This window comes from Ruditapes philippinarum, unplaced genomic scaffold (genome assembly GCF_026571515.1).
Source record: "Ruditapes philippinarum isolate M1 unplaced genomic scaffold, ASM2657151v2 ctg739_1_1_1_1, whole genome shotgun sequence".
In the NCBI taxonomy this organism is placed as follows: domain Eukaryota; kingdom Metazoa; phylum Mollusca; class Bivalvia; order Venerida; family Veneridae; genus Ruditapes; species Ruditapes philippinarum.
In genome coordinates this window covers 13,951-37,503 of record NW_026857088.1, presented here as the reverse complement: position 1 = coordinate 37,503, position 23,553 = coordinate 13,951, and the positions used below count along the sequence as shown (strand labels likewise).

General features: G+C 32.5%; 1 protein-coding gene across 1 annotated transcript in view; it reads right to left on the bottom strand.

Moving 5' to 3' along the window:
* The window catches only part of LOC132748737 (kinesin-like protein KIF28P), a 42,016-nt gene extending 22,633 nt beyond the window's left edge, over positions 1-19,383 (bottom strand). The window contains exons 1-10 of the mRNA XM_060738356.1: positions 19,126-19,383; positions 16,031-16,225; positions 9,824-10,039; positions 8,710-8,827; positions 8,140-8,251; positions 7,220-7,327; positions 5,387-5,520; positions 3,683-3,753; positions 2,892-2,952; positions 2,332-2,493 (exon numbers count right to left, since the gene is read on the bottom strand). Coding sequence (XP_060594339.1) covers positions 2,332-2,493; positions 2,892-2,952; positions 3,683-3,753; positions 5,387-5,520; positions 7,220-7,327; positions 8,140-8,251; positions 8,710-8,827; positions 9,824-10,039; positions 16,031-16,225; positions 19,126-19,173 — 1,225 coding nt within the window. The 5' untranslated portion in view covers positions 19,174-19,383. The remainder of the gene's footprint in view (positions 1-2,331; positions 2,494-2,891; positions 2,953-3,682; positions 3,754-5,386; positions 5,521-7,219; positions 7,328-8,139; positions 8,252-8,709; positions 8,828-9,823; positions 10,040-16,030; positions 16,226-19,125) is intronic.
* Between the last annotated feature and the right edge of the window lie 4,170 nt (positions 19,384-23,553).

Sequence of the window (23,553 nt, the reverse complement as noted above, 5' to 3'; positions counted from 1 at the left end):
TACAAAGGTAAAGAATATAGTGCTCACACATTGCTATATATTAGTCCATACGAAGGTGACCTTTCTGATATCACATACAAAATTTCTGTTTTTGTTTAGTTTCAGTTGTACATTAAAAATTTTACAGCCATACTTCTGGAAAAAAACCTATGGTGTCACTCAGCCATTTACTTTTTAAAGCACAAGCAAGCACCCCAGTAGAACATTACATGGAAAAATTGAAAATATCTTTCCCTTGCCATGGTGACCTTGACATCATTGACCTTAAAGTTTATCATATGGTAGAAGCAGGTATCTTAAAAATGTTAATAAATAACCAAGTTATGATAAAATTTACTGCTTGAAAATTTTACCTTGAAGGTCATGATAATTTAGGGTTCAAGGTTATATATGCAAGTACCTAATGCAAAGGTTTAAAAAACCTAAATGTTCAAGTGTATGCATGAAAGGTCACCTAGAAATGGACTATAATAACCAACATATAACAATTTAAATACTACTTTACTTCACAAAATCTATATTTTCAAACAGTGTTTTTGCAAGAAATCAAAAAAGAGTATTTTTTTATTTCAATTGTTAATACAAACAGAAAAGAAAGTATTAATATCTTAATACATGTTGACCTAGTTACTTAAAAGAAACTGGTTAAAAAGTCAAATATGAATAAACTATTTTTATGATTACTACCAAGTAAAAAAATCAATCAATTAATCAATCAATCAATCCTTTGAACTTTAAAAACTATCAATGAAAGTACAAATTAAACATCTGAAAATCATAGAAAGGTGGTAGACAGTGATTGACTATATTGACTTAAGTACTGTAACAGGGACAAAAAAATTAATATCTAATTAATCTAAGTTAACAACAAGGACTTGTGGTGTAAAAGATCTTCACATGGAAGATGTAATTTGGTGCCTTATATGATATTTTAATGCAACTTAATTTCATATTCTTGTGGTTAAATGCAAACCAAAATAACAAAATTTTGAAAGAAAGAAAATAATTTGAAAATAAGTCCCTGTTACAATAACAATTAGAGTATATACATGTAAATGTCCGAGTCAGTCTTTCTTTTCATGATTCCTTTCTAAAGATACCAAGTAATTGGACAATTTTTAAATTTTGAAGTATTTGTTTTGTATGTACTGTAAATTCATAAGGCAGTTTTTGAACTTTGCCGAGTAAGGGACCTCACGGAAATTCAGTGCCTAAGGCACACATGGACTATAAATAAGCCCCCCCCCCACCAAAGGTAAAACTAACCATTTAGATTGCCCTAAAATGAAACATTTTACCCTATTTGATGATAAAACTAATAAGCAATGATGACAAAGAAGCCATCACAACCACTAAGCCACTAGGACATCTAATAGTGTACTAAATAATTATAGTAAGTATCAATCATAAAGAATCATGAAGACTTTGACAAGTACATATATATGTAAGGGTTATATAAATACTGTTTGTTGTGACATACCATGATCTACAAGTATAAGACATATATAGCTGTTATAATTAACAATTTATTAACAAACCAATTAACAAAACATTATATGGGGCTAGTTACCACACACATTCAATATTAATTGAAAAGCTTCAAAAAAGCCTAAAGCTTGAAGAAAAGCATTTTATATTTTTTAAGGAAAACATTAGCTGTGCATGCATATAATATACATTAAACAAAACAATCATTTTCTATAACTGAACAAAAATCACAGATATTTAACAAAAAGAGTTAATGCAGCACGCCTCCAGATTCATGCTAATTTTCATGAAAATTTTAAAAATCTATTTAAATGTATATTATTGTGAAGTTACCAAAAGGAAGCCATTTACACATGTTTTGTACGTAAACTACCAAAACAGGTCAAAATATGCAAAAATAGCTCTTAATGCGTTAGTAACACAGTAGAAATATTGTTGTAAATACTGAAAAAAATCCGAGTCATTAACCGCACATAACATATGAATTATTACTTGATTCTCAAATCTGATTACCTTTCCTTAAATCTTAGTACATGTTTCTCAAATTTGATTTTTAAAACATATTTCAGCTCATCTGGAGGCATGTAGCTTTAACAAACTATACACATAAAGAAATAAACATAACTGAAATAAAAAAAAAATAACAATAATTATGTCCAACAAAAAGAAAACAAAACTTAAAAAAACTTAAATATAAAAATTTGTTTATTATTATTCCCTGCATGCATTTAAAAGGATCATTGCTATGCTTATTTAACAACTTGACATTTAGTATACATGAAGCCAACCCAAAAATGGCGGAGGAATGTGCTATCTATAGAAATCAAAGGGGAGTAACTCTACCTTCAGATCCTCCACCACTGCCAGCTGCAGGGGCCATAACCACGCCTCCTGACTTCAACATTTCCATCAGCTTAGCATTCTCCTCTCTCAGTTCACGTATGAGTTTGTCTGTGGGGCTCTCGTTGATGGTGGCTGTCGTTTTAATGGCCTTTGCTCTGTCGGCTATAAATAACAGTTAAACTTTATCGAAAGTACCTGGTTATCAATCTTTCAAGCATCCAGCTTATGTATAGATAGGAAATTCATATAAATACAAAAAAACCCCTTAAACTTCACCAATAAGACTTTTGTATTTGTGACTTTATGTGTATATATAATAAGTTCAATAAAAACAAACTATTTCTTTAGCTTTCAACGTTTTGTTTTTGTTTTTTTTGTTGTTTTTTTACTTGATGTGTAAAATGCTGCTACTTTTTAATTAAAAAAAAAATTAATGATTAGGGCTAACACTTCAATATTCTAAACTCTCTGTTGGCTTTAATATGTACGTGTTATTTATTAAAAGCATAAATAAAACTTTAAAAACAATGATATGATTGCTCAGTAAATCTGTTACATACCAAATCTGAGTGTAGACAAGGTTTCCTCATAGTTAATATCAGCAGGACTCAATGCAGCAATCTACAATATAAAACATTATACAATACAATACTGCATTTCATAGAATGTCCTAAGTTTATCCCAATTCCTATGACCTATAACAAACAATAGGACTAATTTAAGACTGTTTCAATAAATATTTTTGTCTTTTGTAAAAGTTTTAGACTTTAATTTAATTCATTATCATGAGAAAAGTTACAAGATACAATGACATGCACTTCAATCTGCAATGTGTAAATGTTCATCAGCATCATAAAAGAAATTGAAGAGTTTAAACATAAGTCATGTGTTAGGTCATTTTCTTTGAATTGAAATGTCCAATCAGTTAAATTTGTATCACATACAACTTTCAATGAAACACAACATTGATTTGTTTCCAAACTAAATCGTTCCATTTCTTATAAAATAGATAAATGACATGTCAATTTATTTTAGAAATAACTTTTTGTTTTTATCCTGAACTAAAGAAAAGAATATTTCTCCAAAATGCTCTCACAGATTTGCAAGCCGGAGATTTTTACTGCTGAAGAGTACAATGCAAACCATTTATTCCATGATATGTTTTAAGTAAGTGTATTTATAATACCTCTCCTTAGGTAACAAGTTTACAAGTTTAATCAACAGTAAAAACGAAGTAAATCCACAGAAAAAACAAAGGATCTCTGCATGATGTCTTAGGAAGTTGCCTCATGCTTCATCCTGCTAGCTGGGGACATTTTAATTACTGGAAATAGAATATGTATATCCTCACCATAATTGTTTTGCTGTTTCCACCCAGGGCATTCTGTAGCAGTCTTGTCAAGGTGGAGTCTCTGTATGGAACTGAAACATAATATAACAATATTATTCACATCATTATATAAATATCCCAATGAAATCCAATTTCTTTTTTTAATTATATGTAAAATGCTCACAGAAATCCCCCCCCCCCCGCCCCCCCAAAAAAAAAAATAAGTATCAATTCACAATGATGACTCTTCTTTATATAAACAAGAGGGGCCATGATGGCCCTGAGGTCGCTCACCTGTATATAGGCCCCCAACCCCCCCCCCCAACGTTGCAGGGCCAATTTAACCAAGGGCTTTTATTGGCACAAACTTGGTAGACACCCATAAGAAGATGTTTCATGCTAAACATCTAAGCTCTAGCTCATTGGGCTTTTTAAAAGAAGATTTTTTTTAAAGTTTTTACTATATACACATATAGTTAAAAACAATGACACCCCTGGGGCCGGGCCAGTCTTGACCCCAGGGCTTTTATTTGAACAAACTTTGTAGACACTTACTAGAAGATGTTTCATGCTTAATATCTAAACTCTAGCTATTTGAGTTTTTTCAAAGAAGATTTTAAGTTTTTGCTAGACACATATAAAGAAAATCAATGACCCCCGGGGCGGGGTCAATTTTGACCCCAGGTCTTTTATTTGAACAAACTTTGTAGACACTCACTAAAAGATGTTTCATGCTTAATATCTTAACTCTAGCTATTTGGGTTTTTTCAAAGAAGATTTTTATTAAGTTTTTGCTATACACATATAAGGAAAATCAATGACCCCCGGGGCGGTGCCAATTTTGACCCCAGGGCTTTTATTTGAACAAACTTGGTAGACACCTATTAGAACATGTTTGATGCTAAATATCTTAGCCATAGCTTTTTGAGTTCTTCAAAAGAAGATTTTTTAAGTTTTTACTATATGCATATAGGGAAAATCAATGACCCCCCGGGGCGGGGCCAATTTTGACGCCAGGGCTTTTATTTGAACAAAATTGGTAGACACCTATTAGAACATGTTTGATGCTCAATATCTTAGCCATAGCTCTTTGAGTTCTTTAAAAGAAGATTTTTTAAGTTTTTACTATATGCATATAGGGAAAATCAATGACCCCCGGGGCGGGGCCAATTTTGAAGCCAGGGCTTTTATTTGAACAAACTTGGTAGACACCCATTAGAACATGTTTCATGCTAAATATCTTAGCTCTAGCTCTTTGGGTTCTTTAAAAGAAGATTTTTTAAGCTTTTACTATATGCATATAGGGAAAATCAATGACCCCCCGGGGCGGGGCCAATTTTGACCCCAGGGCTTTTATTTGAACAAACTTGGTAGACACTCACTAGAAGATGTTTCATGCCAAATATCTAAGCTCTAGCTCTTATGGTTTTTTAAAAGTAGATATTTAAAGTTTTTTCTTTTGGTTGCCATGGCAACCAGAGTTCTGCATGGAATTAAATTCTTTAAACAATTTTTAAAGTTGACCACCAAAGGAACATTCCTGTGAAGTTTGGATGAAATTGGCTTAGTGGTTTATGAGGAGATGTCATTTAAAGTAAAAGTTTACGGACGGACGCCGGACGAAAAGCGATCACAAAAGCTCACCCTGTCACTTTGTGACAGGTGAGCTAAAAAAATTGTCACAATTTCAACATGATCGGACATTTTTTTAAATTATTAACTTACCAACAACTTTCTTTTTCCCCATGGACTGGTCAGCCAAAGCCTTAATGACATTTCCTAGGGAACTGAGGGACTGGTTGATGGCTGAGCCTTCCTTAAGTCTGTCCCCTGTAGCCCCTGTAGAGTCTGCCCTCTCACTGAAAATATGTTCACAGTGCTAATTAGACCACAATTAATCAAAACATCAAAATATAACAATCATATTTTTGGAATATCTACCCTGATGAAGATGTATAATGGACTTGTCTTGAATTGAATTTGGAACAATTTACTAGTAGTTTAAGGGAATTTTCTTTATCAAAATATTCACATTGAGCTGACAACAGTATAAAGCCTGAACAGGTTTTACAAATATCCAATAAAGAACCCCAGTATGATGCAAAGTTGATAAAGTAAATATCCCACCAAGAACAAGTATGATAGGAATATTGGAATAGTTAATATCCATCCCTAGACCAGTCAGACAGGAAGTTGATAAAATAGATATCAAACCTTGAACCAGTCTGACAAGAAGTTTATAAAAAACTAGAAATGTGTCCATAGGACACGGGTGCCCCCACCGCGCCACTGTTCAGTCAATCTTTTTACTAAGTCAAGGGAAATAACTCTACAAATACTGGATAAATCCACAAGCGAAACCCAAGGTGCAAATCTAAATATGCTGAGCAACCTGCCCATAAGGTTTAATGACTATGTCAAATTCTTTTTGAGTAACTTGCGACACAAGTTGAAAATTGCAAAAATTTTCTAAGTGAAGGGCAATAACTCTAAAAATACTAAATAAATCCAGACGAAAATATCTGATGCACAACTGCACATGCTGATCAACATTCCTGTAAAGTTTCATGACTCCAGGTCAAATACTTTTTGAGTTACATGCGACACAAGTTGAAAATTGCAAAATTTTACTAAGTCAAGGGCAATAACTCTGAAAATACTTAAAATATCCAGACGAAAATGCCCAGGTGCACAACAACACATGCTGATCAACATTCCTGTAAAGTTTCATGACTCCAGGTCAAATACTTTTGAGTAACATGCGACACAAGTTGAAAATTGCAAAATTTTCTAAGTGAAGGGCAATAACTCTAAAAATACTAAATAAATCCAGACGAAAATATCTGATGCACAACTGCACATGCTGATCAACATTCCTGTAAAGTTTCATGACTCCAGGTCAAATACTTTTTGAGTTACATGTGACACAAGTTGAAAATTGCAAAATTTTACTAAGTCAAGGGCTATAACTCTACAAATACTGAAAATATCCAGACGAAAATACCCAGGTGCACAACTACACATGCTGATCAACATTTCTGTAAAGTTTCATGACTCCAGGTCAAATACTTTTTGAGTAACATGCGACACAAGTTGAAAATTGCAAAATTTTACTAAGTCAAGGGCAATAACTCTGAAAATACTAAAAATATCCAGACGAAAATACCCAGGTGCACAACAACACATGCTGATCAACATTCCTGTAAAGTTTCATGACTCTAGGTCAAATACTTTTTGAGTTACATGCGACACAAGTTGAAAATTGCAAAATTTTACTAAGTCAAGGGCAATAACTCTACAAATACTGAAAATATCCAGACGAAAATACCCAGGTGCACAACAACACATGCTGATCAACATTCCTGTAAAGTTTCATGACTCTAGGTCAAATACTTTTTGAGTTACGTGCGACACAAAAGTGAACGGACGGACGGACGGACGGAAGGACGGACGGACGGACAAGGGTAAATCTAAATGCCCGCCACTAACGTGGGGGCACAAAAGATAAAACCTTGAACCAGTCTGACAGGATTCACAGGAGGTAAATTAAACACCTACCTTCCAGCAAGATCTACCAAGTTCACTGTTGATGTCCTTGTCATACTTTGTCCTGTTTCATTAGGCTGTTTCTGTGTGAATGTGATGGCAACAATTGTGTGGGCACGACTATAATGCAAAGATTGAAAAAAAAGTCACACCACCAGGTACAGTAACAGTGTATGTGATAAAACATGCATTTTTTTTGGATAAAATAAGAAGCCTTATTCTATAGCTTGATATTTCAATATGTTTTTTATTTGTATTTTTTTTCTTGTTTTTACACTAATTTTAATATATTATGCATATGGGATTATAATAGTTGAAAGGCTTACTGGCTTGATAACCATGTGATGAAATTCTTTAGGAATTGAAAAATAATAAACAATGAAATATTATCAATGATAACAATGCTAAAGGTTTTCATTGATCAGTAAAGTTAACATCTCAAAGTCATTTATTATTAACAATACAATGGCATTAACAAGAACTGTATGTAATTAATATACATTCACACACACTGCCTTGACACAGAAGAAGCCTTACTGGAGGTGGGGACTAAATTATTATCTGGATTAACACTAAAATTGGCAGGGCTTCCATTAAGTTTCAAAATTTGGAAGTAAGAGACTGCAAAATCACTGACACTAGAAGTCAATTTATAAAGGTAAAGAAGGAAAAGCATAACATGTTGGTGGAAATCACATATCAAAATCAAGGAGTAAATTACATCAAAATTTCATTAATGGAAGCCCTGACTGGTAAATAATACAGCAATTAGCACTGTACTTCTAATCAAGCCCTTTTATGTATTTCCTATGCTTATTCTAGTGACATCATCACACTTTACTGTTCTATTTTTAGAAATGCCCGAAACTTTTTAGTCTCAAGGAAAGCCAAGCATGATTTAAAACAGTCAATTTTAGCAGTTATAAACATACCTGCTGGTAGCGTTCATGTTGGTGGCCGCAACGGTTCGGTTTCTGGTTCCATCATTGATCTTACCATCAATCTCTTTATAACTGTTGACACCACATGCTGTCAGATTCTCAACTTTAATATAAATACAGAATAATGTTAAAAGACAAGGTTACATGATTTGCTTCTATCCTATACTTTTTTTAACAAATTAATACAGATACAATGTTTAACGCCACATGAATATTTTCACACAGATGCATGCATGTGACATTATGTTTGGTTTTCTTATTTCAACACCAGATGAACTTTAAACAAAAAAAAAAGCTTCAAGAATCCTCAATATAAAGGATTCTCGAAAGTTTATACCTCAAGTTGACCTTGACCTTTAACATATCAACTTAACAGAATCATCTGAGATAACCTTCAGTATGACCTTGACCTTTGACAACTTAACTTAAACTGCATCTCAAAGTCTTGTTCTATAAAAACTCTTGTATTTTTTAGAAATTGATGAAAAAACAATAATTCTCTGTAAGAATTCAGATAAAATAAATTAACATTTAAAGCAGGAGATATTATATAATTCATACCGTAGAATCCTTTGGATGGATGCTGTCTGACCTTGAGGCCTCCTTTCACAGTCATTGATTTAGCATTAAGCAAGTCACGCACTTGTTCATTATAAATTTCCAACATACTCAAAGATACCTGCAAGAATCAAGGGGAGTTACTCTGGTTTTATCAGGAAAATAAATAAAGACTAATAAATGTTATGTTCATTTTTTTCACTTCTTAACCCATTACGTCATATACACGCCTTTTAACGCCTTTTTCACCCCCCCCTTTTGTTGTCTCAAATGATGAAAAAATGCCTTATTTGGGCCCCCAACACTTGTTTTTGTTTGAGAAATGTTGTTCAAAAAAGTGACCTCTTTTTAGGCGCGGCCCCCCAACCAAAAGATACTTTAGGGGGTTGCCAGAAGGGGGATGTGCCCCCTTCTGTTTGGGGGGTTTGAAGGGGGGCGGAGTCCCCCTCATCGCCAAGAAAATTTTGGACTTGTGAGAGGCTATAAATGACCCCAGATTGATCATAAGGTAACGTGTAACCAACGCTGAAAAGCATTTGACTCTATCTCAACCCATTGAGAAGTTGCAGCACTTTGAAATCAATTTTGATGGAAAAAATCAACGCAAAATAGTGATTTTTGGCAATTTTGAGATGTCCCCTCGTTGCCATGGTAACAGAAAATTTAAGCCTGAGCATGTTGTTGCAAGGGCAATGGTCCAGTCAACATTTGTGCCAAGTTTGATTAGTGTTGAAGCAGTTTTTATAGTATTATAGCAATTTGAACTTGTAACGGGAGACTTTTCAATGAAAACAGCCATTTTTCACAAAATGCTCATGAAGTAATGGGTTAAAATACAATAGAATTAACATGAAAAATAACAGACTAAACATCAACGTTATGAGATTTAAGGGCAATTCATTCTACTACATAAGGGCAATTAATTCTTCAACAGAAATACTAAATATTAAATGATAATTTCATGAAATTCATTTTCAAATTCAAACTGAAAAAAAAAAATAGTTTGTACCAATATTTAATTAAGTTGAATTAATTATAATGATCAATGATCAGGTAAGAATTCTATTGTTCAATGTAGTAGCTAAAATATAATTTATTATGTACAGTTATAATATACCTGATAATCCTCATCTTTTCCTGCAGTTTTCCTTTTCTCTTCAATACCCTTAAATATCTCATCACAGAAAATTGGTACAATACCCTTGTTGGACCCATAGCCCACCATAGAGTATGACTTTCCAGATCCCGTCTGACCATAGGCGAACAAGGAGCAGTTATAACCCTTCCATGCATTGTCAAGAACACCACGACCCAGGTCATCAAATACTCTTTGCTGAAATATGTAATAAATAGGAATGAGCTTATGATTATGTAAAATAATTCTGTATGAAGCTGAGTCAAATAGTGCAAAATTGTGCACATAAGCACAGTGTGACCAAATATGGTGGACATTTGTGTTATTTTTCCTTTAGTATGTAAGATAAAGTAGAAAGTTAAAGGCGCTTAAACAAAGCAGGGCCTAGTGAGTCAGCACATTGCATGCTTGTGAAGAACTCTATACTTCTACCTGTTAAATTAACTTCTTGGTTTAAACTCTTAAATTAACTTGCTTAAATTCCTTAAATGGACTTGTTGAGCTGCCATTTTTGGAACCGTAAATTTTGCGAGCATCCAGATGAAAATTTATAGTTTGTTCGCCACCAATAATATAAGCCCTGATCAGATAATGCATAGAAATTCAGACTGGTCTGTCTCTTTACTGGTGGCAAAGGCTAAACAATTTCCATTCCAGCAGGTTAATTGTTCAATGTATTATCAAGCCATTAATATAAGACTTTATACAATGTTACTAGCCGTTTGTGGTACCAAAAAGGAATCAGTGCCTTCAGTGCTTTGATAAGCCAAAATACCTGTATGATACATGTTTATGCCACCAGTATTGAGCAAGGCTGGCATGCACACTAAATTCCTTTTACAAATCTAGAGTCTTAAGTAACACTTCATTGATCCTATGCGGTCTTACTTAAGGTCCTAGCCTAAGACTAGTAATTGGAACTGTTAATTGTTATGTTAAAACAATTCAGTATCAAATTATGAATATAGAATATGGCCTCAATGCAAAGAATGTAAAGCAATCAATAACATAAATTACTTTATACATTATTTATTCAAGCACCATTTTAAAGACAACTAAAGTAGCTTATTTGAATCACGTTCATGTGTTATTCCTGGACCTAACCAGTTCTAGTGTTATATGAGAAATATATCATGACCATAGCAGGGCTCTAACCTACCACTTCTGGGTTAAAGTGGCTAGCACCTACACTGTAACAACTAGAAAAATTCTACCATTATGAAATTATGGTTTAGTTCATTTAAGCCCCAGCTTCTGAACATAAAATCTATTACATGTATTTCTGAAAAGATTTTCTGAATAAAAAATTTAAGTAAAGATTTTCATTTAGATGTGACATGATGTTACATTTTGTCTAATAAATAATTAATGTTTCCTTTTACACATACATTAGGATTTCCTATTTTTCCAGGAAATTATCCAGGAAAGAAGAACTAGTTTGAACAATACAGATTACAAAGTAGAACATCTACATATCATGTAGCAATAGAATTATCGGCTTTGCCCTTTATCATCAAAGAACTTTGATGGAATGGGAAGATGAGCAATTATCAACTAATTGCCACTAGAGAATTACATATACATTATCGTCACCTAAGTGCAGTAATGGGTTAAGTCCTTCTTAATTTAATAGGAGTTAAACAGTTATTGCACTATGGTGACGATATAAATTGTACTAAGGTGATGATACATGACTGTAATATAGAGCCAGGCCACAGACTATATATATAAATTATTGTTGTCTCACTCAGAACAGGTTTTTCTGCAGCTGGCATTTTGTAAAGAACACCACAAAAAGCAATTATAGTACATCTGGAAAATTAGACCAACACTACATCATTATCATAATTTTTTTCAAATCCCTTTCAAGTAAATACTTTTTATGTTTTATTTTAGTTTTCACATAAAATTATACACTCTTATAGACTATGCTAGCTTCCACTGATAGTTTAAAGAAATATTAAATCTCGAATCTTTGATCTAAAACTTCAATATAAATCATAATACATTTTTACATGCTAATTCTCAATAAATATCAGTAGTTAAAATGTACACAGCTCTACAAAAGAACATTACAATGTCAAGTTTCCTGTGAACTTAAGCTGACAATGTACTGACTAAAGCCGAGTGGTGCACGAGGGCCTAGCACTGTGTCTGGCAGCTTGAAAGGCAGGCCCTATGCTAAGCACCAACAACCATTTTCAGGGCTAATACAACCGTTTCATATTGTCTCACTTTACTGTACATTTTGGTTCTCATTGACAGCTATTCCAGACTTTGCATGCATATAGTTTTACTGATACAGTATCAGGTTCTTTTATCATTTTTCTTTCTTAAAATTAGCACACATTTGCCAGGATATTTAATTCAATACAAACGAGTATATTATGAATTATTTCATGGTACTGTAGAAATTACATGTAAATCATTAGTTTTGGAGTTTTGGATATTATAATGTTTTACTACAATAACATCAATCAAACAGTGGAGGTATAATTGAAGTGTGAATAAAAAAATTTCTTAAGCTATAAATATAAATCATCTTGTTCAAAGACATTGTATTGTAACTTATCCAGTATCTTTACAGACATCAATGGACTATTGTGGCTTTATGGCCATTATTTGGTATAATACTTGTTTATTTGGTATAATACTTGTTTATTTGGTATAATACTTGTTTATTTGGTATAATACTTGCAAAAAATAAACATGTGACTGCGAAAAATTACTTTTAGGATCAGAGTATACAGCGAAAACTTGAAATAGGATAAAAAAAAAATTGTGATAAAAAACAACTTTTGGTGAACAGTATAGATAATCTCCAATAAAGTGAAGCCAAATAAAATTTCCCCAATTTCCATTTTTATGTAGACATAAATGTAGATAAAAATCTATTGTTCAAACATGACCCTGATGGTCCATGCTATCTACCACAAAGGAATTCTATTCACCACAAATAGATTACACCTCTGCTTGTTTTATACAAATCGTTTCCAAACAATTGAAATTTTATTCATTTATAAAACACTGATAATAGATTTTGAAGTCAACATTAATATCAGAGGCCTTATAATAGTCGTGTTAAGATTATCTTTGAGATTATGAAAGTACTACTTAAATTAAATTCTAGTTTTCATTAGAAAATACTACATGCTAACCAGTTATAAGTTAAAGTACAAAATGCACTTTTAAGGCTGCTTCCAAAAAGTAATGGCCATTTGTTTTGTTATAAAACAAGAGCTACTGTCTAGTTTCAAACAATGGACTAGATGATAAACTAATTAGACGGAAAAAAATTGTCTTTCTTAACTGATACAGCTCAAGTTTTAAAACCCCCACTTTATTCAAAAGTGCTTGATTTGTTTTATTCCCCTGTAAAGGAGCATAACAGTCCAGGCTCTAATTTAATTTGTTTGCAGATCAATTCAAGTATTTTTTTAAGCAATTTCCCTTAAACTTTGAGTGGACTATTCCAAATTCAAAGTACTGGGCAAATTCATTATAGAAATTCAGCAGGTTAGGGTGAAGTTATCTATTTCTTATTATTTCTCTTCACAGACCTTCTTTTTACATACATTGTAATTTTAACCAATTTTGTTGTTTTTGATGTTTTATGTATTTGTGTTTATCACTAACAACAATACCTTCAAATGTATATTATTAAAATTGACATAATATTGGTATCTAATAAACTTGTTTTTTGCATTTTTTGTATAGATTATTACATAAAAGATTGGTTTTAAATGAGACACCTTGAAACAACTGTGATATAATGTTATTGTAACAGATTAACAGAATGATTATAGAAAATAATGCTTTATCGTCAATGTTGTATTTCATGCATAAGCGTGATTAACAATTTGGTAAATAAATATTTTACTATTAAGGTGAATAAATAAGAATGAAACATGCATGTGCATGATCCAAAGTGTATTAACATAGACATGAATTAGTTTTGTAAAACTTAAGATAAACAATGCTTATCATCATGCTCATCAAAAAGAGGATTATTGTTTTAAAAATAATTGTAGCAAGAAAAAAAGATTAGGCAAAAAAAAAAAATGAAATTTGAAATAATTCCATACTCGTGACCAAACACTTTGTTATATATTTTTTAATAGTTTACAAACAAAGTAGCAGACAATATCTCTTACAATTTACAGACAATGTTCATTAAATATGAAAGACAATATAACTTATATAATGACTTTAAGGCTGTTGGCAGCAAATGAGTCTACCCATAAGACCATTGCTGCACTGATCGACAGGGCTGTAGACCAAGGTCACAGCTAGGTACCTCATCTTAGCTGAGGTGGACATGGTCTGTTCTCTCATTGGTCCGCAATGTTTCTTACCAGTATTTTAAAAAATTTCCTGATAATGATGAATGGTGTTGCACAAAATGAAAGATTGGTAAATCTCTTTTACATATATTTTGTGTGCACACTGGGTTATTAAGTTTTCATTCTTATTATCATAAAAAATAGGAGTAACTATATTTTTAACAGAATTGTATTTGTAAAAAAGTAGCTTTGAAAAGAAAATCTGAATTGAAAAAGAAAAACATGAATTGAAAAAGAAAAATAAGAATAATAATTAAAATTTGAGCAGACCATTATAGCCTTCAGGGTTTACTAAACTAGTATAATAATACAATCTTAATTTTACTTTTAAAATTTAAAAACCAAATTATAACTTCCTGATACCAAGAAAATCTTACTGAGATTTTAAAATTTGAAAGCTTATTTCATTTTAAAACAATAACAATGAGATAAGGGAGTATATGAACCATATGATAAACAAAAGTATAAGTGGTATTATAATCACTGTATTTGCCTAATCAATGAATGACAATGGTATAATAAAGAACAATCTTTTGTACTCTGTATTAAGGTCACCACCACTCACCCAAATAAACAAGAATAATCACTCCGCTGGTGTTTTTTTTCATATTGTATTTATTTAAAATAGATACTTCCTTATAGATTGTGGGTGTTTGTAGGTAGATTTCAAACCTCAACTAACATAATGGTCTTTGAAATAAAACAAAGAAAAGTAAGATAAATATTGATGCTAATATTGGATCTTTACACATGCCCACCTCACTTCAATATAGGGCATTGTCAAAAACTACAGCCCTTTGAATAAGTTAACTTACATTAAATATTTTTCAGTTTAAATTCTTTGCAGTACAGGTTTTCTGTTACATGTTTAACAGTGATGGATGACTGGTTTAGAAAAAGATAAAATTTGATGATTTTATAGCTCTTTATTTACCATTTAGTACTAAGAGCATAGCTAGGAGCTTTGAGAGGTCATAAAAGTCCTTTTCACAAGGATAAATCAGAGTTCAAACACTTAGAGTAAAATGACAGTAGAAATTTTGAACTTATCCCCAATTTGGAATAATGTTAAGTAGAATTTGTAACCATTTGGCATAAAGTTGTCAAAGTCATAGAATGAGCCTGGATAATACAGAATTTTCTAAGTTCAAAATTCAAAAAGGGCCATAATCATAATTCTATCAAAATCCATGTTAAAGTTATGGGCCTTAGACAGTGACCTCCTATTATGCCCTCATATAAGTGTGTGAAGCTTCAACCCATTCGCTTCAGTATTTTTAGAGATACCAACTTTCAGGTAAAAATTTAACAAAAGAGTACCGAAGACAAATGGGTGAGTACAATGGTTCTCCCTATTCTTCAAACAGTCGAGTAAAAATGGAAAGAAACATATAAATACATAGAGAGGATATTTGTTTAGTTCTGTGTAATATCAGAATATATTTCACCGAGTGAGCACCAAAAGGTATATTTCACTCGTGGCGCAGCCACGAGTGAAATATGAACTTTTGGTGTTCACAAGGTGATAAATATTTCGATCTTACACTAAACTAAACAAATTTTCTTTTTATTATATGCAAAGAAACTTTTTAAAAAGACATTAAGCCTATAACGGAATCAAAAGCGACAAATAACAATACAACATGTCATTTACAAAGTCATGTCATTAAGGTGGTTCCCAGTACTGTGCACGCTGGTATTTCACTGAAACAACGTAAGGGGCTAAAATTCAAAACAAATTTGATAATTTCACTGTTTAAAACAGTGAAATTGTCAGTTTTATATCACTGATATATTTCTATTATCCACCAAAAAATATGTAATAAAAAGATATAATATATAATACCTGGTCAGCATATTTTGATCCGGAAGCTTCCAAATAGCCATCTGACCTCTCATTATATTCACTGTGTGACCAGTAGGAATGATCAAATGCAAATCTCTTGGGTTCACTATTCAAGTCCTCAGGATTCTTTATTTCTGTAGAGTTGCCATTCATGGCAATGATGAGGGTTGCATTTCTTGCAGTCTCGCGTGAATTGTGCACAATGGTTAAGGAAAATTTAAGATATAATTTTGCTTAAACATTTTTTTTTAAGCTTGATTGTTCAGAAAGCTTATAGCTCATCTGAACCATTGTTGAGTCCGCAGCCTGAAACTAACCTGTACTGATATTGAAACTTGATTATGATCCAGTCTAGAATTGTACTCATGATCCCCGAGTTGAGAGGTAGACACATTAACTGCGGGACTCGCTCCCTTCCAGCATAACTAAACTTTTAATATAATTTAAAGCACCATAATCAACTTCAAGGGTGATAACTCTGCTTAAAATTGAACAAATGGTACATGTATATTGTACCATCATGATTTATTAGATTGAAGTAGCAACTTTAAGCATCAGCAATGCTTTACCTTCCATAAAATGATTTGTTGAAAAAAAAGAAAATATACCATTATCTTTAAAACCTTACAGCTAGTGTACTATAATGGAGTTGACTGTGACAGGACCAACCCTCCAATAAAGCTACTGGTAGAATTTAGAAAACAGAAGCAAAGACATATACAGATAAAACTGTTTCAAACAATTGCATTTAAAGGACAAACATTCTTATTTATCACCTACATGTATTAATAAAACTGGAACTAGAAAAACCACACCTTATAAAATATTGTTGTGTAACAGGACGGACAGTGATCGCAATTAACGTCCTAGTTATTTACCCAGGTTCATTTAAGATTACATTAAATTCAAATAAGAAGAACATAGGCATTTCAGAGTTCAACAGTTTTATTGCAAAATAGATTGTAGATAATCTTTCTCTATGCCAAAATATCAAATTGATTTCTTAAAGTACCAAGAAATGAAAATGTTAGTTTCCAAAAAAAAAAAAAACATTGGAAAAATAGAGTATAATGACAAAGTCAGGTGATAATAGGTATACACTACCTTTGGTATCTGTAGACAAGGCAATAAAATGACCGTAAAAATACTGGCTTATATAGCCACTTCTCTCTGCAATCACACAATCCATGAAAAATGCATGACTTGAAAACAAATAACAAAAAGAGGAATGTTACAAAATATTGAGTAAACAATATCAAGAATAAATATTTTGCTGTACAAATGAATTGAAATGTGTTCAGTTAAATTTAGTGAACAACCCTCTATTAGATAAAAACCTTACATAAGATATGACTAGCATGAATATCCTGAAATAATGCATTAAGTTATGCTTACTGTTACTACATGTATAGATAGAAAAAATATTGCCGGCTGAATGATTTTGAAAAGATACCAAATGTATTGACAATTAATTAATAAGGCTAAGGAAAAATATTCATTGTTTATATACATCTTTTATTCTGAAAGTAAAATGTAATGTAAGGCATTCCTGCTACAGTCGTCATCATAAATGTACTAGTTATAACAGAGCAGGACAAACACCAACTTTTTTTTTAACTTGTTAAACTTTTGTGTTTTCTGTAAAAACAATGTAACAGTTTCATAAGATAAATGACCATGAGGTGGTTAGGCATTGTCCTGAACACTGGCTATCAAGTTGGTTAATTATTTTGAAATGGGCAGCTCGAAATACCCAAATATACCCAAATACACCAAAATATTGCCCAAACATACCCAAATGTTGCCTAAATATACACAAATATTGCCCAATTTATTAAAAATAAATTTTTTATACTAAAAAAGTGCTGTTTTAATCATGAATACAATATACACTTTCACTAAGATATAATTAAACATACCCAAATATACATTTTCCTGAACCATATTACATACAGTATAATTATGTACTCCATCAAAGCTATTTTTAAATAACATGGACACTTGTATATGATATGAAATTTCAACAAAATTACACCTTAAAAATGTAAGTGTAGACAACAAATATCATATCTTGATTTAAAATTGCAAGTACATTCATAAAGAACCTATATAGAAGATAAGCAAATGTAACAACTTTATTTTCTTACAACATCTTAACTGCCCATTTCAACGGAATGAATGAAAGTTATAGCAGGCTATGTCATATTATTATATAAATACTTATTAATTCATCATTATAATCTATATTTCATACAAACAAAAATAAATATTGCTATATTTGGGTATATTTGGGTGTATTTGGGTATTTCGTGCCGCCGTTTGAAATAAGGGCTTAGACTCATTGATTTTACTTGCTGTACATGTATCTTAACTTAAAAATATACATATCTATCAGTGTTACATGTTCAATGATGACAGTCAATAATCAAAGGAAATAACATTTATGTAAATCTACTATGTTAAAAGTGGTGCTATGTGTGCAACACATCTTTTGATTCCTGTGATATCGGCTGGGATGCTGTACCTGCTGGGAGTGATGTGTAATTTCTGTACATGAAGATAATTAAAATGTTGCATATATTAAAGCTGCAACATATCATTGAAGTTATCTCTCAACCAGTGTCGAACTTAAATTTCACAGTAAAAACTGCAATCAACTGAAAAACTCGACTTATTGAATTTGATGAAGTACGTTCTATAAATAAGTGGAAAAGGAAGTGGCTAGCTGTACTGAGTATTGGCTTAATAAATAAGCAATTACTGTAATGTTAGCCAAAAGTTCTAGCCATATGTAAGTCACATACGGTTAGCCTACACACACAGTAAACTCCAGTCATAAGGCATTTTTTTTTCAATTATTAATATATGCAATGATGTAGTTAGTAACTTGCACATCTTATTACATTTTCATAGAAGAATGAACATACAAATGTATATTTTTTCTAAATAATTTTACCTTCAGAGAGACATTCACATATTCTAATTTTCAGTAAAACTATTTGCAATGACATAAAAATCATCACTTGCCTTCAAAAAAAGACTAAAAACAAATCCATTAACGATATTAAAAAAATTTCTTTGAAGTAAAAGGATATAAATGGTCGCACACGAACTGCAACTTTCACGTTTTCAGCCGCCGCCATCTCGATTTCTTCTTCAAAGTTTGATTTCAAAATAAAGACACGTTTAACAACTTATGCAGATGTCAAAATAAGTTAAATAAGAAGCTTTAATCCACAACACCGAATAGTATATTGACTTAAATGTTCCAATATTTTGCACTGAAAGTATTTGACAGTTGCGAAATGAAGAAATCACCCGACCAGGTGCTCGAAGTATGTCACTTCCGTAAACAAACAAATGTATTTATAGCAACGGGAAAATGTTGAACACCACTAAATATTTTTCTTCTACAATACATGTATGAAATGAACCAGGGATATTTAAGATATCCATGACAATTCTCATTTATCATTTCATTTCTTGCATGGTTCTCATTATTTCATAATTACATGTTGAATAAGGTCTCAAATACATAAAAATATGGTACAATGCGCATTGTAAATTTATATAAGGATTGTTACAATATCATAATTATGATGTTTAAAGGTCGATCATAATTATGATGTCAGACACAACATGAATTAAAAATCCAACTGACAACCCTACATACTTGCATAATGTTCCATCTTTAAGTGGATTTACTTGCCCATTTTTCATGAATATATTTTCAGGGGCAAAAAGTAGCATGAAAAATAAAAGAAAAATGGCCCACTTGCTACAGTCCTTCTAACTGGGAAGATGGATATCCTTTTCCAATTTTCAAAGAACTGCTTATGTTATAATAGCACTACTAAATGATTAAATTTCATTCTACTGTTTATCACATTCCCATCATACACAACTGCATATAAAGCCTCAGATATTAATACATGTACATCTTTCTTTCTGTAGAAAGAACAAACATTTCAATGTTGGGGCCATATCCAGATATTAAAAATAAGTATGAAAACTATGGAATCCAAAATGTGCCACCTTTGCAAATGTGTTTTAATATGTTATGATTTTTGAAAGCCTTAAAAGAACAGATTTACATACTAGCTGACAAAATTGACTTACAAGCTAGAAGGGCGATACCAAAATGACCATGACAAGCAGGCCTCTAGAGGCAATTTTCCTTCAACTACAGATTTGTGAAGAACCTTATAACAAATTTTGTTGCTAATCCGCAATGGAATCATACAAATGGAATGGTGATTGTTGGCTCCAGAACATGGTGATTTTTAAGAAATTTCGTAGACTTTACATATTGAAAGAATAAATTGCAGACACAACAAGAACTGTCGGAGGACAGTAACGCTCGACTATTCGAAAATTTGTCACAAGGGTGTTTCATTGATTATAATAATGCTTACCTATATGAATACATAAAATTGTCCGAAAAGGTACAAACCCTTCAAGTTTCAATACATTCCCTTCAGTAGTTATGGAGATACAAGCTTACACACAAAAACTTAACCAAGAATTTATGAATCCAAAAAGGGGCATTATTATGCGAAAAAGAAAATCCGAGTTATGGGACTTGTGCCAATCATCTTAGATAATCACAGACAACAAGAGTGTTAAGTTTCAATCCATTCCCTTCAGTAGTTATGGAGATACCAGCTTACACGCAAAAAATTAACCAAGAATTTCTAAGTCCAAAAAGGGGCATAATTATGTTAAAAAGCAAATCAGACTGATGGGACTTGTGTCAATCATCTTAGATAATCACAGAGAACAAGTGTGTGAAGTTTCAATCTATTCCCTTCAGTAGTTATGGAGATACCAGCTTACACGCAAAAACTTAACCAAGAATTTCTAAGTCGAAAAAGGGACATTATTATGTAAAAAAGCAAATCAGAGTTATGGGACTTGTGCCAATCATCTAAGATAATCACAGAAAACAAGTGTGTGAAGTTTCAATCCATTCCCTTCAGTAGTTACGGAGATACCAGCTTACACGCAAAAACTTAACCAAGAATTTCTAAGTCGAAAAAAGGGGCATTATTATGTAAAAAAGCAAATCAGAGTTATGGGACTTGTGCCAATCATCTTTGATAATCACAGAGAACAAGCGTGTGAAGTTTCAATCCATTCCCTTCAGTAGTTATGGAGATACCAGCTTACACGCAAAAACTTAACCAAGAATTTCTAAGTCGAAAAAGGGGCATTATTATGTAAAAAAGCAAATCAGAGTTATGGAACTTGTGCCAATCATCCTAGATAATCACAGAGAACAAGTGTGTGAAGTTTCAATCCATTCCCTTCAGTAGTTATGGAGATACCAGCTTACATACAAAAACTTAACCAAGAATTTCTAAGTCCAAAAAGGGGCATTATTATGTAAAAAAGCAAATCAGAGTTATGGGACTTGTACCAATCATCTTAGATAATCACAGAGAACAAGTGTGTGAAGTTTCAATCCATTCCCATCAGTAGTTAATATGGACATACCAGCTTACACGCAAAAACTTAACCAAGAATTTCGAAGTCGAAAAAGGGACATAATTATGTAAAAAAACAAACCAGAGTTATGGGACTTGTACCAATCATCTAAGATAATCACAGAGAACAAGTGTGTGAAGTTTCAATCTATTCCCTTCAGTAGTTATGGAGATACCAGCTTACATACAAAAACTTAACCACAAATTTCTAAGTCGAAAAGGGGCATAATTATGTAAAAAAGCAAATCAGAGTTATGGGACTTGTGCCAATCATCTTAGATAATCACAGAGAACAAGTGTGTGAAGTTTCAATCCATTCCCTTCAGTAGTTATGGAGATACCAGCTTACATACAAAAACTTAACCACGAATTTCTAAGTCGAAAAAGGGGCATAATTATGAAAAAAAGCAAATCAGAGTTATGGGACTTGTGCCAATCATCTTAGATAATCACAGAGAACAAGTGTGTGAAGTTTCAATCCATTCCCTTCAGTAGTTATGGAGATACCAGCTTACATACAAAAACTTAACCACAGGGACGCCGACGCCGACAAATGGGTGACTGCGAATAGTCGAGCTAAAAAGGGACTATAGCTTCTCATGGTCATTATTCGAGGGTTTGAAATTTTCTTCGACTTATTTTGCCATAAATATGAACCTCCAAACTATTGTTAATAATGGCAAATCTGCAAAGAAATTAGGGGGAAAATTAAGGACAGCCACTGAAAATTGTGCTTCTTTCAACAATTTGTAGATTCTATAATTATATCCTTAGGAGTACTGTTACTTTTACCAAGCATCTTCTTAGAAAATTCCCTCTCTCAGTTTACAAGGCCATAACTCTGACAAACAAGAACCAGTTGAACGGGATGATGCTCCCAGATTGGTTTTGGACACAGAAAAGTACACCTCTTGTAGTTTCAGAGTTATGTGCCTGACAAAGTTTAAAGTGCAATAATTCAAAACTTATGCAAGACAGAGTAACTTTTCTTTGCACTGCACATCTAAACAATGATATCTATCTACCTACAAAGTTTCTTGTTCATATCTCTTATAGTGCAAGAATTATGTCCAGAACAAAGTTCAAAATGTAAATATGACCAAAGGGCAATTACTCCAAAATTAGGCAAGGCAAAGTTACAGTTCTTGTGCACTCCACATCAACCCAATGGGATCTATCTACCTACAAAGTGTCTTGTTCATATCTATTATACTTTTAGAACTATGTCCTGGACAATGTTCATGCAAAGTGTAAATATGGACAAAGGGCAATACATTTAACTCCAAAATTAGGCAAGGCAGAGTTATGGTTCTTTTGCACTGCACTTCTACCTAATGAGATCTATCTACCGACAAAGTTTTAAAGTTTTATGTCGAAATCTCTTCTATTTTCAGAGTCATGTCCCAAACAAAGTTCAATGTGTTAAAATGAACAAAGGGCAATAACTTCAAAACTAGGCAAGGCAGAATTACGGTTCTTGTGCACTGAACATCTACCCAATGAGATCTATCTAACTACAAAGATTCAAGTTGATACCTCTTGTTGTTACAAAGTTATGTCCTGTACAAGAAAAGCAGACGGAGGGACAGACAGACGGACAACCTGACAGATGGATAGACCGGTGGACAAAGTGGCAACTATATGCTCACCCTTAGGGGTGCATAAAAATATTGAAGGGAAAAATGCCAATGACAAGCACCACTAGACTTGGTACTGATAATTCCTGTAGAGTTTGGATGAAATTGCATAAGTAATCTGGACAAGCTTCTGTGTAGCTTGCAACACAAAAAAATAACCCATCTTTTTTATTGAAGGGCCATAACCCGACCCAAAATCATTCAACTGGAAAACCAGTGTAATATGCCCAAGTACTTGAGCTCCAGAAGATTTTCATAGAAATTGCATTAGTTGTATAAGAGGAGACAAACTTTAAAAGTAACAATTAAAAATCAAATTAAAGGGCTATAACTCTGACAAAAAGCATTGAACTGGAAGTGCCAATAGTAACTAGACTTAGTACTGATAGTTCCTGTTAAG